At 41.7% G+C, this 13,533-nt stretch overlaps 1 protein-coding gene across 2 annotated transcripts in view; it reads left to right on the top strand.

The window, feature by feature from the left end:
- The window catches only part of LOC126412828 (centrosomal protein of 97 kDa), a 196,741-nt gene that overhangs the window by 123,883 nt on the left and 59,325 nt on the right, over positions 1-13,533 (top strand). For both annotated transcript variants that reach the window (XM_050082653.1, XM_050082652.1), the window contains one exon: positions 9,687-9,786. In XM_050082653.1, coding sequence (XP_049938610.1) covers positions 9,687-9,786 — 100 coding nt within the window. The remainder of the gene's footprint in view (positions 1-9,686; positions 9,787-13,533) is intronic.

Genomic DNA, 13,533 nt, shown 5'->3' with positions numbered 1-13,533 from the left:
CAAAGCATTATTTACTTTACAACTTGATATCCTTAATGCCCGTAAAAAGAATAGTTTAAATATGACCTCTCCACACAGTCCATATAACCTACTAAACTTTCTTTGCTTGATGTTTTCGAAATCGGAAAACAATGAGCAAATATGCCTGCTGGGCATCAGAAGATTCAGCATTATAATATTTGTCACATTCTTTCCTAGCAATGTCCTCTCTCTTTCGAAACATTTGCAGGGACAGAAGACATTGGAACTTTTTAGCTTCTTGGAAGACATCTCTTTGAGTAAAGTAGTCCTTGTTTTGGATGCAACATTTGTTCCTGGTCTTCCTATTTTGGTTTCTGTACTAATGTTTCCATCTCCGTTTTGTCCTCTTTTTAAATAACTGATTTCTATCTGATTCAGGAATATTATTTTATACATCATTAGTAGACACATTCTGCTGCATGGGATCTCCTCATTTACGTTTATTTGCCTTCCATCATTGTCAACGTGGATACTGCTACATTTGCAGTTGTCATTTTCATTACAAGTTACAGCCCAATGGACAGTGTCTCGACCTACTGCACTTGAGATTGAATAATTGCTATGGTTATTTTTCTTTCAGAGAAGTATCTTTGGTTGGAATATCCTCACTTGAGGATGTATATACTCCCTAAAGAAGAACAGAATGTCTGTCTGGTGTGGTTTTGAGGTTACCCTCCAAAAGAAACTTTTTGCCCTAATCAGTTATTGTCCCCTTTCAGGGTTTGACCTACACGTTTCAAAATTATCTGAAGCACGGGCCATTTGGGGAAGGACGCCTTATGTGGTGTGCCATATATCCAGTGTGCAATTAGACCTTCTGCACCTCATATTGTCCTGGATCTGCAACTCCATGTGCAATCCAGTTATCTGGGCAAAGACAGCTTACAGGGTACATCATCTGCTTCCCTAGTCCACTGTCCTCTTTCATCCCCAGGACAATATTGGATTCCTTGGCATCCAATGTCCAGCACAGTAGCCAGTCCATTGTGGTTAACAATACAGGGATTGCACTGCTGATGCCTGAGCTGCAAACTCCCTACGTATGCCAAGGAGCAGATTCCCATCTTGTTGGGGCATTGGGGCTCCCGGCGATGGCCATCACACCATGTGGCCTTTGCTGTAGCCAGGTGGTGGCCGTGGAGAGAGCCCCTGGTAGGACTGGGTGCCATAAGTGCGGATGACCCACAGCAGTCCCAAAAAAGGAAAAATCAACTTTAATGCTGAGAGATATTACCTCAAATCATTCCCCTCCCTAGCCATACCATTGGAGGAACGTAGAACTGTGGAAAAGAGCGAGTCTTATTTGCCAAGGTATTTAATCTGCAGCAGAATGGTTGGGGACTCCTTTCTGGCTGCAAAGCCTCTATTTTTTGTCAAATACCTTGAGGACAAGTTTGGAGAAGTGGCTACACTGTCGAAAATGAGAAGTGGGGCAGTCCTCATTCAGACAGCATCTCCAGCCCAGTCCCGGGCGTTGCTCACCTGTGACCAGCAGGGTGATATTCCCGTTTCTGTCACCCCACCATAAAAGCCTCAACGTGGTCCAGGGTCTTATTTTCCATCGTGATCTTCTCTTGCAGTCTGACGACAAGCTCTGTGCCAATTTAGACAAGGTGTTTACTTCATCTGGCGGGTCTACAGGGGACCCAAAGAAAATAGGGTTGCTACCGGTGCTTTCATCTAGGTCTTTGAGGGTGATTAATTGCCTGAAAAGGTCAAGGTGATGGTATACTTATGTTACATAAAGCCAAACGTCCGCCACCCTATGTTGTGCTTTAAGTGTCGGGCACATGTTGAGACTGCGGTCGTCCACTGTGTCCCAATACTCCATGTGCACCTCCTCCCACTTGGGTCAGCTGTTTAGAGCACCTCTCCCTTCATGCCAGACTGCACGGTACTCCTAAAGGAGCAGAAAATTATAGAGTACAATATGCTGGACCGGCTGACTTACCAAGTGGCTAGATGTAAATTTGAACAGTTGCACTCCACCCCTCGACATCTATGTATGCTGTATCTACATCAACATCAACCTTGGCGGTTGGATGCATATCTTCTTCTGTTGCTCCCAAAGCACCTACTTTGAGAGCAATACCCCTCCAAGTGCCAGAGACATCGGTCCACATCCCACAGATGGATAGACTACAGTCTCCTCCGCCTCCTCTCGCACTGAAGGGGTCGCTTGGGACTCTCCCTCTCTCCCTTCCAAGGTCTCCACTAATGCAAATGTGGACACTCGCCAGTGGCTGAAGGACCCACAAGCTGCTGGATGAAGGGCTTCACGGTCTTCCTCCATGCCTGAAGCGACTTTGGAGAAGTCCCCCCAGCAAGCCCCTATAGAGAAGCGAGAGAACAAGCAGACGAAGAAGTAGTCTACTAAGAAATGGGACCCTCCGGTGGCCCCAACATCGCCACTCCCTACAAGTTCTGTGTCTGAGGATGAGGTGGAGATTTTAGCGTCCCCTGAGGACCTGGATATTGCCAACACCTCACCCGCAGTGGAAATTGATACAAATACTCAACCGGTGGCAGCAGGTGATGCTGAGGCATAAACTGCCTTCTTGGTCACTTCATGCCTTCCCCGACTACCAAAAGTGGTATCCTCCAGTGGAGCTATAGTGGTTTTCTTCTCCTACCTGGCTGAGTTATGACAACTCTTTAAGTGTTACACCTACTTTTGGCACTGCCCTTCAAGGAAACCTGGTTTCTCACAGTGCGGACCCCCGTCCTTTGTGACTATGGAGGGTACTACAAAAACACTAGTGACCGTGACAGACTGTCAGGTGGAGTTTTTATCTAGGTCCTTTCCTCTGTCTGTAGTAAACCTGTGCCCCCTTCACACACCTTTAGAAGCTGTGGCTGTCAGGATGAAGACAACGCAGGAAATTACCATCTGTAACATCTACCTCCCTCCAGATGGTGAAGTGCAACCCCATGTATAGGCTGCACTAATTTCACAACTCCCCCACCTTTTCTTCGTCTGGGTGATTTTAACACCCATAACTCTTTTTGGGGTGAAACCAAGGTCACTGGCTGTGGTAAAGATGTTGAGGACCTACTAACTCAACTCGACCTTTGCCTCCTAAAAACATGTGCCCCCACTCACTTCAGTGTGACACTTGGCATATTACTTGGCAAATGATCTCTCTGTTGGCAGTCCTGGCCTTCTCCCCCTCTATCCACTGGGGAGCTCATGACAACTTGTCTGCTAGTGACCACTTTCCACTTTGGTGGGGTCTTACCAAGGCTGACTGGGATTTTTTCACCTCTGCTACCACTGTTGAATCTCCATTGCATGGCAACACTGATGAGGTGATCCGCACCATCAGCTGAATCGGCAGTCCCTTGTTCACCAGGTTGTTCCTGGATGAAGTCCATACCTTGGTGGTTGCCAGAAATCACTGCAGCCATTAGAGACCATAGGAGGGTCCTCCAACATCATAAGCGCCTACTCATCAAACAGTGGAAGCAGGAATGTTGGGAATGATACCTCTCCACCATTGGAGCACGAAGCTCTCCTTCCCAATTTTACCAAGCTAAGATGACTTGACAGCTATCAGACCCTGCAGTGTACCTGATACTGAAATTTCCACACATGGAGGTGTACCTGCCAACTGAGGCATAATTGCAGAGTGTCTTGCTGAACATTATGCTTGCGCCTCTGCGCCTGCAAATTACTGCCCCACCTTTTGTCTCCTCAAACAGCAGGTGGAACATCATCATCTCTCTTTTGCTCCAAGCCACCCTGAGCCATATAATGCTCCGTTCAGTGAATGGGAATTTCTCAGTGCCCTTTCCAAATGTCCTGACACATCCCCTGGCCCAGACCATATTCATTCCAAAATGATTAAACAACTGTCAGTGGATTACCAGCGCCACCTTCTTGCCGTCTTCATCCGTATCTGGAGCGATGGCGAATTTCCATCGCAGTGGTGGGAAAGTGTCATTGTTCTAGTGCTAAAGCCTGGTAAGAACCCGCTAGATGTGGATAGCTATCCTCCGATCAACCTCACCAACGTTCTGTGCAAGCTGTTTGAATGTATGGTGAGCTGGCGATCGTGTTGGCTCCTAGAGTTTGGGGCCTTCTGGCTCAGTACAAGGGCAGTTTTCGCCAAGGGCACTCCACTGTTGACAACTTTGTGCACCTGGAGTCTGCCATTCGATATGCCTTTTGACACCACATCCTCGCTACTTTGCATGAGTGGGGTCGCTGCGGCAGTGCTTCCCACACTGCGCCCCATATACAAGAGAATGGGGTCCTGCGGGGCTCTGTCCTTAGTGTCCCACTCTTTTTAATTGTCGTTAATGGCCTCGCTCTAGAGTTAGGGTCCTCAGTATCTCCTCTCCTATGTGCTGATGATATTTGTATTTCCTTCTGTTCCGCTTCCATTGGTGTGTCTGAACTCCAGTTGCAGGGAGCCATATGGAAGCAGCAGTTGTGGGCCCTCACTCATGGCTTCCATGTTTCAGCCGCCAAGACTTGCATCGTGCACGGTTGTCGTCATAGTGTCCACCCATATCCAGTACTTTACCTCAATGACCAACTACTTTATGAAGTGGAGACTTACCGCTTTTTGGGACTGATGTTCAATGCCCACTTAATTTATCACACAATCTAAGGGTGGGCATTGGCGTTCGCTCCCACGCCTCCACCCTCCCTCTATTTTAACTCTTCCTCATACTTTCTTTGCTGTTTGTTCACCTTGGTGTTCATCTTTTCCCTATATTTGTTCCTCTAAGCTTGTCTTTCAGGCTTGAGATTTTAGTGTGTGTAGGGTGGCTGGCTCATCCTTTTTTATTTTTGTGAACGAGCGCCCAGGCCATCTGCTATGCTACTTTAATACCTTCCATTATCTTTTCCTTTTAGTGTATGTTTTCCCCTTTCTGTAAGCTTATGTAGTTTTGTCTTTCAATGCGATTCAATGTTAGTTTTATGCCTTTTACTTTCTGCGATTCCTTTTTGGGCTGTTTAACTCGAGAACTTTTTAAATGAGAAAAGAGGGATTGGTGACCCCATAGTTTGCTCCCTTTACTCCCCAAACCAACCAGCTAGCACCCAACTTAGTATTGGGTCTGTAAAAACCATACAGCCCACATACGAAGGAAAGAAGGTGTTTTGCTTTATACATGCGCACACCTGATTATGTGAACCAGCATTGCAACATGATCCATTTACCATCACTTGACCAGAAACTGGTAATAAGAGCTTTAACTGTGTTTCAGAATTACAGTTTGATTGTGGCTCATGGATCTGTGGGAAGGGCACTTACTAGTTTCCAGTATTTCATGGCAATTGTTGCAGTGACAATGGGGATTCCCCCCCCCCCCATAATAGGTAATGTTGTTTCATGACAGAATGCACTCACACAGGAAGTTTAAAGGAACAGTGTTTGATGTAGTGATATACAACACAGTCCACATAAGGAAACTACAGTACTAGGCAAAACAGTGTTTCATTAAGTTTCTGTGCTTCAGTTTTGTGCAATCATTACTAGTTCCAGATAGCTGGTTTTTATAAAAAGTACTCTTTTTTGTCATAGTTTTGTTGTTGTTGCTGCTGCTTCTGCTTTCAGTATGATGCTGCTCTCCATGATAATTTGTCTTGTGGAAGTCTTTCACATCCACATAGCTACTCACTGTACATTAACGAATGAGTTAACGTGTTAAATATTTAAAATAGGCCTGTAAGAGAGAGAAAATTTAGAAGAGATTTGAAATTGTATTTAAAGTGTGTTGGAAGTCACTGAGCACAGTCGTTATGAAACACAGGGTGAATATAGCCTGGCTAATTTGCACTCCTTTTTAAGCAGAAGAAAATTTTTCACAAGTCTCAATGTTTCACGTCATATCTCCTGAACTATGCATCAAACAGTGATGTAATTGTGCAGCTACAGTCAGTGGTATATGTGGATACTGTCTGTAAACTGGGTTACAAATAGAGTTTGTAGTAAAGAATTAATAAATTAAAACAGCATGTTTGATGCTGAAGATTTTCTGCATGAAAGGACAAAATCTAGTACATATATGTGGTGTCCATTCTTTCAGACATGACATGCATATAATTAAGGTGATGACAGCCAGTTATACCTTCAGTACAGATGCATACCAAGCTCGAACTGTTAATGGCAATTGGCGAGATGCTGCAAGTAATGAGGCCAGTGAGCAGGGGCACTACATCGGTAGTGTGTGGTATTAGTTGATAATTTGTGAAACTTCCTGGCAGATTAAAACTGTGTGCCGGACCAAGACTCGAACTCGGGACCTTTGCCTTTTGCGGGCAAGTGCTCTACCAACTGAGCTACCCAAACACCACTCATGCCCCGTCCTCACAGCTTTAATTCCGCCACTACCTCGTCTCCTGCCTTCCAAACTTCACAGAAGCTCTCCTGCGAACCTTGCAGAACTAGCACTCCTGGAACAAAGGATATTGCGGAGACATGGCTTAGCCACAGCCTGGGGGATGTTTCTAGAACGAAATTTTCACTCTACAGCGGAGTGTGTGCTGATATTAAACTTCCTGGCAGATTAAAACTGTGTGCCAGATCGAAACTCGAACTTGGTACCTTTGCCTTTCACGGGCAAGTGCAAGTGCTTGTGTTTGACGGATGACATGGTAGGGTAGTTCATGTGGTTGTGGAGACCACTGTGTCCGAATGGCATAGTGGTCAGCGCAGCTACCTAGTAAGCAGGAGGTTTGGTTGCAAATCCTGACATGGCACAAATTTTCAGCTTGTCCCATTGGTATAAATCAGTGCCCACCGACAGCTAATGTCTTTAATTCCTTTGTGTCTAGAAAATGTAGTTAAGTGAGAAACTTTTTCCTTTCATCTCTTTGTGGGAGTGTCGGAGAGAAAAAGTTTCATAAAAGTTTGAAATTGCATGTAATATTTGTTGGAAGTAGTAAAACTATAACTCTTAATGAGCAGTTTATGTCTGTTTTAAATTTGGGCAATAATTACATGAAATATCAAAAGCAAATTTTTGTTGTCCCTGGAAGCTATTAGATAGGCAACCTGCAACTGGTATCGGGTTCCGAAATATCCACTTTGTAATATACATTTGAACCCTCTTACTGTGTTCATGCCTAATCAAATTGTGCCATAAAGCTCTTTCCTACCCATTTTGATTCAGTATATCTTTGTTAGTATCTTGATCTACTTACAGTACCTGGTTTTCAGAATACTTCTATTGCACCACCTTTGAAAAGATTTTTCTTTTCTGTTTTGCTTATTATAAACATTTCACTTCCATATAAAGCTACAATTGAAATACTTTCAAAAAACACATCCTCACTATTAAATTTACATTTGACATCAACATATTTCTCTTCCAGGAAAACTTGTCTTGGCACTGCCAGTCTTCTTTACTTCTGCCATCAGTTATTTCACATTTTCCCTATTAAGATGTCTCCTTGATTTCTTTTACTGCTTGCTCTCAGTGCAGGTTGAATGATGTGAGTGATAGATTACAACCCAGTGTTACTCCATTCTTAATTACTGCCTCGGTTTCACAGTTGTAGATAATCTTTTGTTCCCTGTATTTTATTCATGCTACTGCCTGCATTTCAAAGACTGTATGCAAGGTAGCAGTCTTTTTTTTTTTAAATCTACGTATGGTATAAATTTGGATTTTCCTTCCCCCCACCCCCCACACCCAACCACCCCACCTATCTGTTAAAATGAGTTGTTGGGTCACTATGGCTTCACATGGGCACCATATTTCGATGATCAGACATGTCACCATCATCAGGTGCACTGACGAACTGAGCTCCTGAGGGCGGGCGGCCGTCCTAAATCCCCTTCCCCTGCAAGGCGTTCTCTCCGAGGTCCGCTCCCGCGGCCGCACATCGCCAGTCGCTAAGAGGCTGGCGTCGGCGTCTGTGGTGGCATCGGTGTAACTGCCTCGTCCACCCTGGTCGCTCGTTCAAGCGACCAGGGCGGACGAGGCAGTTACACTGACGCCAGCCTCCCAGCGACCGCCGACGTGCGGCCGCGGGCGTGGACCTCGGAGAGAATGCCTCGTGGGGGAAGGGGATTTAGGATGGCCGCCCGCCCTCAGGAACTCAGTTCGTCAGTGCACCTGATGATGGTGACATGTCTGATCACCGAAATATTGTGCCCGTTGGACACTATGGACCAACAGTACACCCGTGGACTGTTCGAGCAATAATATTAAAAGTCGGTTTTGTTGTCAGTGGTACTGTACCCATTATGCAGTTTGAGGTCAGTAAATTAATGGCAAAGTGAATCTTTCATTGCCAGAAACTGTTTCAGTAAAGGTCTTTTTGGTGTGAGACCACATCATGATGTGATAAAACTACTAACATTCCAGCTGCTTTCACAGGCATCCTGCATTCAAGCTGTTAGTACTTTCATTACATAGCGATGTGTTCACACACCCAGACCAATTTTATTGAAACTGTGTATCAGTTTTTTTTTTTTTTGAACAAACGTCTTGCCTTCATTTATTTTTCTTAGGCAATGATTTTTTGTTGTTTTCTCTATTAGTCCCATGCTTCTTATTTGTTCTACTGTTTGTACATTTATTATTATTATTATTATTATTATTATTATTTAGAAGTTCAGTAGAATGTTGTGCTTTTAAGCTGAGTTATGCTATCTTTGGCCTTTCGTGTGTGTAACCTGTTTCATAAATTTTCCAGCAAAAGTTCTTTTATCACCAGCTATTTGATTCTAGTGATTTGGAAAATGTTTTATAGGGGTTTCGCCATCTTTATGCTGACTTTTACCTTCAGCCAGCAGAACTCCCCACTTCTTCCATAAGTTCTTTTTGAAAATTGCTTTTTAGAAAGAAGAAATATTCAATTGTTCTGGAAGATGATCTGGTTTTATTTGCCAGATTACAAACAGACTTAAATCACAATTCAAGTTACAATTCATTAGTAATACAAGCATCAATGAACTGTTCCAAGGCTATTGACAAAATTTTTCTTTACTCCATTTTACAGATCATTGTTGACCATCATCGAGAAACTTCGTCATAGAGGGGCTCCATCATGCGATGCATGGCACTCCCAAATTTTTAATTTGTATATCTGTACCCTCACAGTATAATGTTCATTTCATTATCCATGACTTAGAAAAATAATACATTGTAGGACAGTTAAAGTGGTTCAAATGGCTCTGAGCACTATGGGACTCAACATCTGAGGTCATCAGTGCCCTAGAACTTAGAACTACTTAAACCTAACTAACCTAAGGACAGTAAAAGGCATCTGCGGCTTAGCTGGTGTATAGCTTAACTGCTAGGACAGAGGTCATGAGGAAAAGGTAGATTGGAAACAGGCAAAAAATTATGGATAAAAGTTTATGAAAGTGAAACATCACACCAAGTCATGGATCTGTCCTTCACTGTATAAGATAAAGAGTTGGTGATGTAAGGTAAGGAAAATTCTTGTCAAGGAGCATCAAAGAACAATACATAGATAATGATGGTTTATAATTTTACATCCTGTTATCACTATGGATTACTCAGAAAAATAATGTGTCGCTTGCAAACTGAGTTTATTGGGTCATTTGCAGGCTTGGTTAGCTTGTCACTGTACTTATGTCTTATGCATTATTCTTGTGCATCTAATACAAGTTTTTAAATAAAAACCTGTGGATAACCTTGTGGAACAAAGATTTAATATGTTTTACATCTTACAGAAAGCTTTCATCTGATATGCAAGCAACAAGAGCCGCTTTGGAAAGTGAGCGGAAGTTACAACTCTTGCAGATGCAAGCAATTAATGCTCTTTGGAAAAAAGTAAGTAAAATGGTTCATAGTGTGTTTTCTGCACGTTGTATAAATTTATACTTAGGCTGCATCACAGTGGCACCTGTATCAGTAGATTCTGCCGACGACCGACATCGGAGAAGGACAGCTGATCATTTCAAATCAGTTCGCCACTATCTGTGTGCGGTCACAGTGTAGCTAACCTCATCGTCTGAATTTACATATTTCAGACTACAACCGGTGAAATTCAAATAGTTCCCCCCCACCCCCATAATGGCTAACACGACACGAAACATGAACTGTTCATGAGAAGCTGATAAGTTTAGTCAAAGGCGGAGTTTGTGGCATCTTGAGCATAAAAAATATCATAACCAGGATATAGTTTGGGATCTATGGACTGAAATTGCAGGTTTATTGAAAACCACAAGTGGGCAAAATCTTTATCAGAAATTTTAGGTGTGGATTATAACCTAAAAATATAATTTGTTCAAGTGGCAAGGACGGCTTATCTTTGGCGTAAAATTACTGAAGTGGATCTTTTTGGGTTGTGGTAGGTGGACATCAGCTGTCTACAAATTATTATTGCTGCTTACTGGCGTCATTTTTATGGAAGTAGGGTGGTGATTCTGCTAGATGAAGTGCTTTGCAAATGTGGTGTACGTATGTGTTTCCACTTTGCAGTGCTTTAGATGTTCAGAGTATCTTACACTAAACTTCGTATTTGTCTTTCATATGTTTAATGAATGACAGTGATTGAAGGTTAATTGACCTATGCCTGCACAATGTTAAATTCAACAAAACAGATTTCGAGCAGGCCCCTACTTGGAGTGTGATTAGAGATCTATTAACAAATCAGATTCTCACATCAAAGATGCAGTTTTGGTTCAAGTAAAACTAGAAGTGACACTATGATATTTGACTTCTGTTGAGTACATCTTTCTAATATTAGGCTTACACCACATTCCGAAAAGTGCAGTTTCAAAGTTTGTGTGTGATATGTTGGATGTTATTTACGATGCTGTAAATACTGATTTAAAATCTAATATTTTCATTCTTGCACCTCAAATACCTATACTACAAAATTTTTAATGTATTCAGTATTGAATTTTTGGAGCTGTGCAAGTGCACTAAAAGACAACACAGTATTGTTGATTTTTTAAAAATTAAAAGCAACACCCAATCTGAAATAATACTGTCTCCAGTTATATTATTACTTCCTATCTCAAATCCACTGGGTAAGTGTTTAGAGAGCTGAGAAGTGTACTAGAATCAGATTATCTAAATGTCCTGCCAGTACTGCATTAATTTTCACAATATTTAGAATAAAGTGAACTGCTGTGAAACCACAGATCTACCTTTCGTTAATTAGATAATATTTGCTTACCTACACACACATTTTATCCATGTACCATGTAATAGAAACATGTACTTTTACCATATAAATTAACCATTATGTGAGCATACTCTCAGTGGCAAAAACTTAACACACCACAGTTGCACATCCTGCCATAGTATCACAATAAAACACATTCTGAACAATGCGTCTTAGAAAGATCATTAGTGCATTGTATCACTAAAACTACATACTTTCGTATTATATACGTTTAAATATGAAAAACATCAATTATGGGCTGTTAGTTTCTAAGGTAGTTGCCCATTCTGACACAAATTTCTGGTGAGAGAAGGAAAGTGGCAGCGCAAAGTTAAAGCATTTTTAACTATTGTTGGATGGTGCTTTTTCCTTAATATCATATATTTATAAGATTTGTCTGATACTTCCAGTAACTGAGGACAGTACTTTCTGTACACGCCATGTTCTTTTCGAGACAGATATAGCTCATTTACATGCATTTTTTAATGGCAAAAGTGCACTGCAGCACTTTCCTCCAAGCACAGAGGCATCGTGGTATCCGTCCCATCCTTGGAGGTTAAAATATAACTTACTTCGTTCATAAAATAGATTCCAACCTAACCTAACATCCTCGATCCCATCAAAAACTGACAAATGAGATCGGAAGCACAGTGACAAAGTTGTCGGCTGATGTTATTGGGCAACCTTTGGCAACGACATCTGGTGACTGTTGTCGGTGCCACTGTGAATGCAGCATATTTATTTACTTACTTGCTTATTTTCTTACACCATCCGTTCAAATAGTTCCAGTACTGATTTTATTCCTGTTCTGTAAGTGATGTGAGCACAGTAACTATAGAGGTAGCTTTAACTAACAACTGTAAACAACAGATATGCGTTTGACAAATCTGTTGTGAGCAGGCAGTATTAAATAGTGGGTGTGTGGGCATAGTATGCCAACAGTACTGTGTCAAAATTACAATGAGAAAACATCTCTAAGTCAGGTTTTCAAGACTTTCTCTAGAATGATTAAAAGAAATGAAAAATGTGTGCAAAGTTAGGCCTGCACACCTTGACTCCCAAACAAATACAACACGTGGATTGCTGTCACTTGATTGAAATTCAAAATTTGGGCAGTCATTTTCTGGAAAAAAATCACCATGGGTGATGAGAGTTGGTGTAATCAGTACAAACCAAGACAGAGTTACAGAGTGCTGAAATACACATGAGGGGACAACGCCTTGACGACATGTGCAATATTCAAGCCCATATAATACACAAGTTGAACAACATCCCAAAGAACGACTTTTCTGTCAGTTTCAGATATTTATATGAACATTCTGTGTCTTGTACTCCAGTGAGAGGAGACTGTATAGAACGCCACTGTCTTAACTATTTTTTTCCCAGTCTTGAAACTTCTTGGTCTGATGAGGTACTTACATCCTCTTTATGGATTGGCTTGTAGCATGTTTCGACCTCAGATTTCACAACCATCTTTTCACAGTACAACCAATGTCTCATCTCCCAGGGAAGCTATTCAACAGCAAGTTTAAAGAACCTATTGTTGTCCATCCTTAACCTTTATAGAGTAATCTTTAAATGTTCTCAGAAATCTCATTTCAGATGCCTGTATTTTATTTCTGTTATTTATTTTATTCATCAGCATCTCACTTATATACAGCAGACTCAGTATAGCCATTGTATTGCAGAACTTAATCTCTTATTCTTTACCTTCGTTCATGGGGGTGCCGTATTTACTCGAAGCCGCATTCGAATGTAAGCCGCACCTGAAAAATGAGATGCGAAATCAAGGAGAAAAAAAAACTCCCGAATCTAAGCTGCACCTGAAATTTGAGACTCGAAATTCAAGGGGAGAGGGAAGTTTTAGACCGCACCTCCAAATCGAAATAAAGTTGGTCCATTGTAACATGAGACACAATTTAGGTCGATTGGATGAAGATACAGCTACAGTAGTTTGGTTTGAGTCGTAAGCTTAGCAGTTAAGCTTTATCAGGTAGCCATTGCTATGTCAGGCACTCCGTCTGTATTTATACGGGTGCCCTTCCTTTTTCACGTTATAACGTTGTTACTTTAATTTGTGTTGTTAGCGGTGCTGATGGACATTAAAAGTGGATTAAAAGCTGTGAGCTGTCTGGGGAAGTTAACCTTGCATTACTGAGCAACTGTTTCACCAGGTATCCAGTTTAGCTTACCAAATTCCCAACCAGACTAACATGAATTATAATCTTTTAATAGGCATACAATAACCGGTGATATATATATATATAATTTAAATAAAAAGAAATAAATCAGTTTATATTTGAAACTTTATTTTAACATTGATCATTGAAATTTCAGCATATTAAACGTGACTCATAACTAAGCTGGTGCCTTATTTAGGATTGTGAAAATGAGTTTGTACTCTT

This window comes from Schistocerca serialis, chromosome 7, assembly GCF_023864345.2.
Source record: "Schistocerca serialis cubense isolate TAMUIC-IGC-003099 chromosome 7, iqSchSeri2.2, whole genome shotgun sequence".
NCBI classification, from domain to species: domain Eukaryota; kingdom Metazoa; phylum Arthropoda; class Insecta; order Orthoptera; family Acrididae; genus Schistocerca; species Schistocerca serialis.
This window is presented reverse-complemented; position numbering and strand designations above follow the sequence as displayed.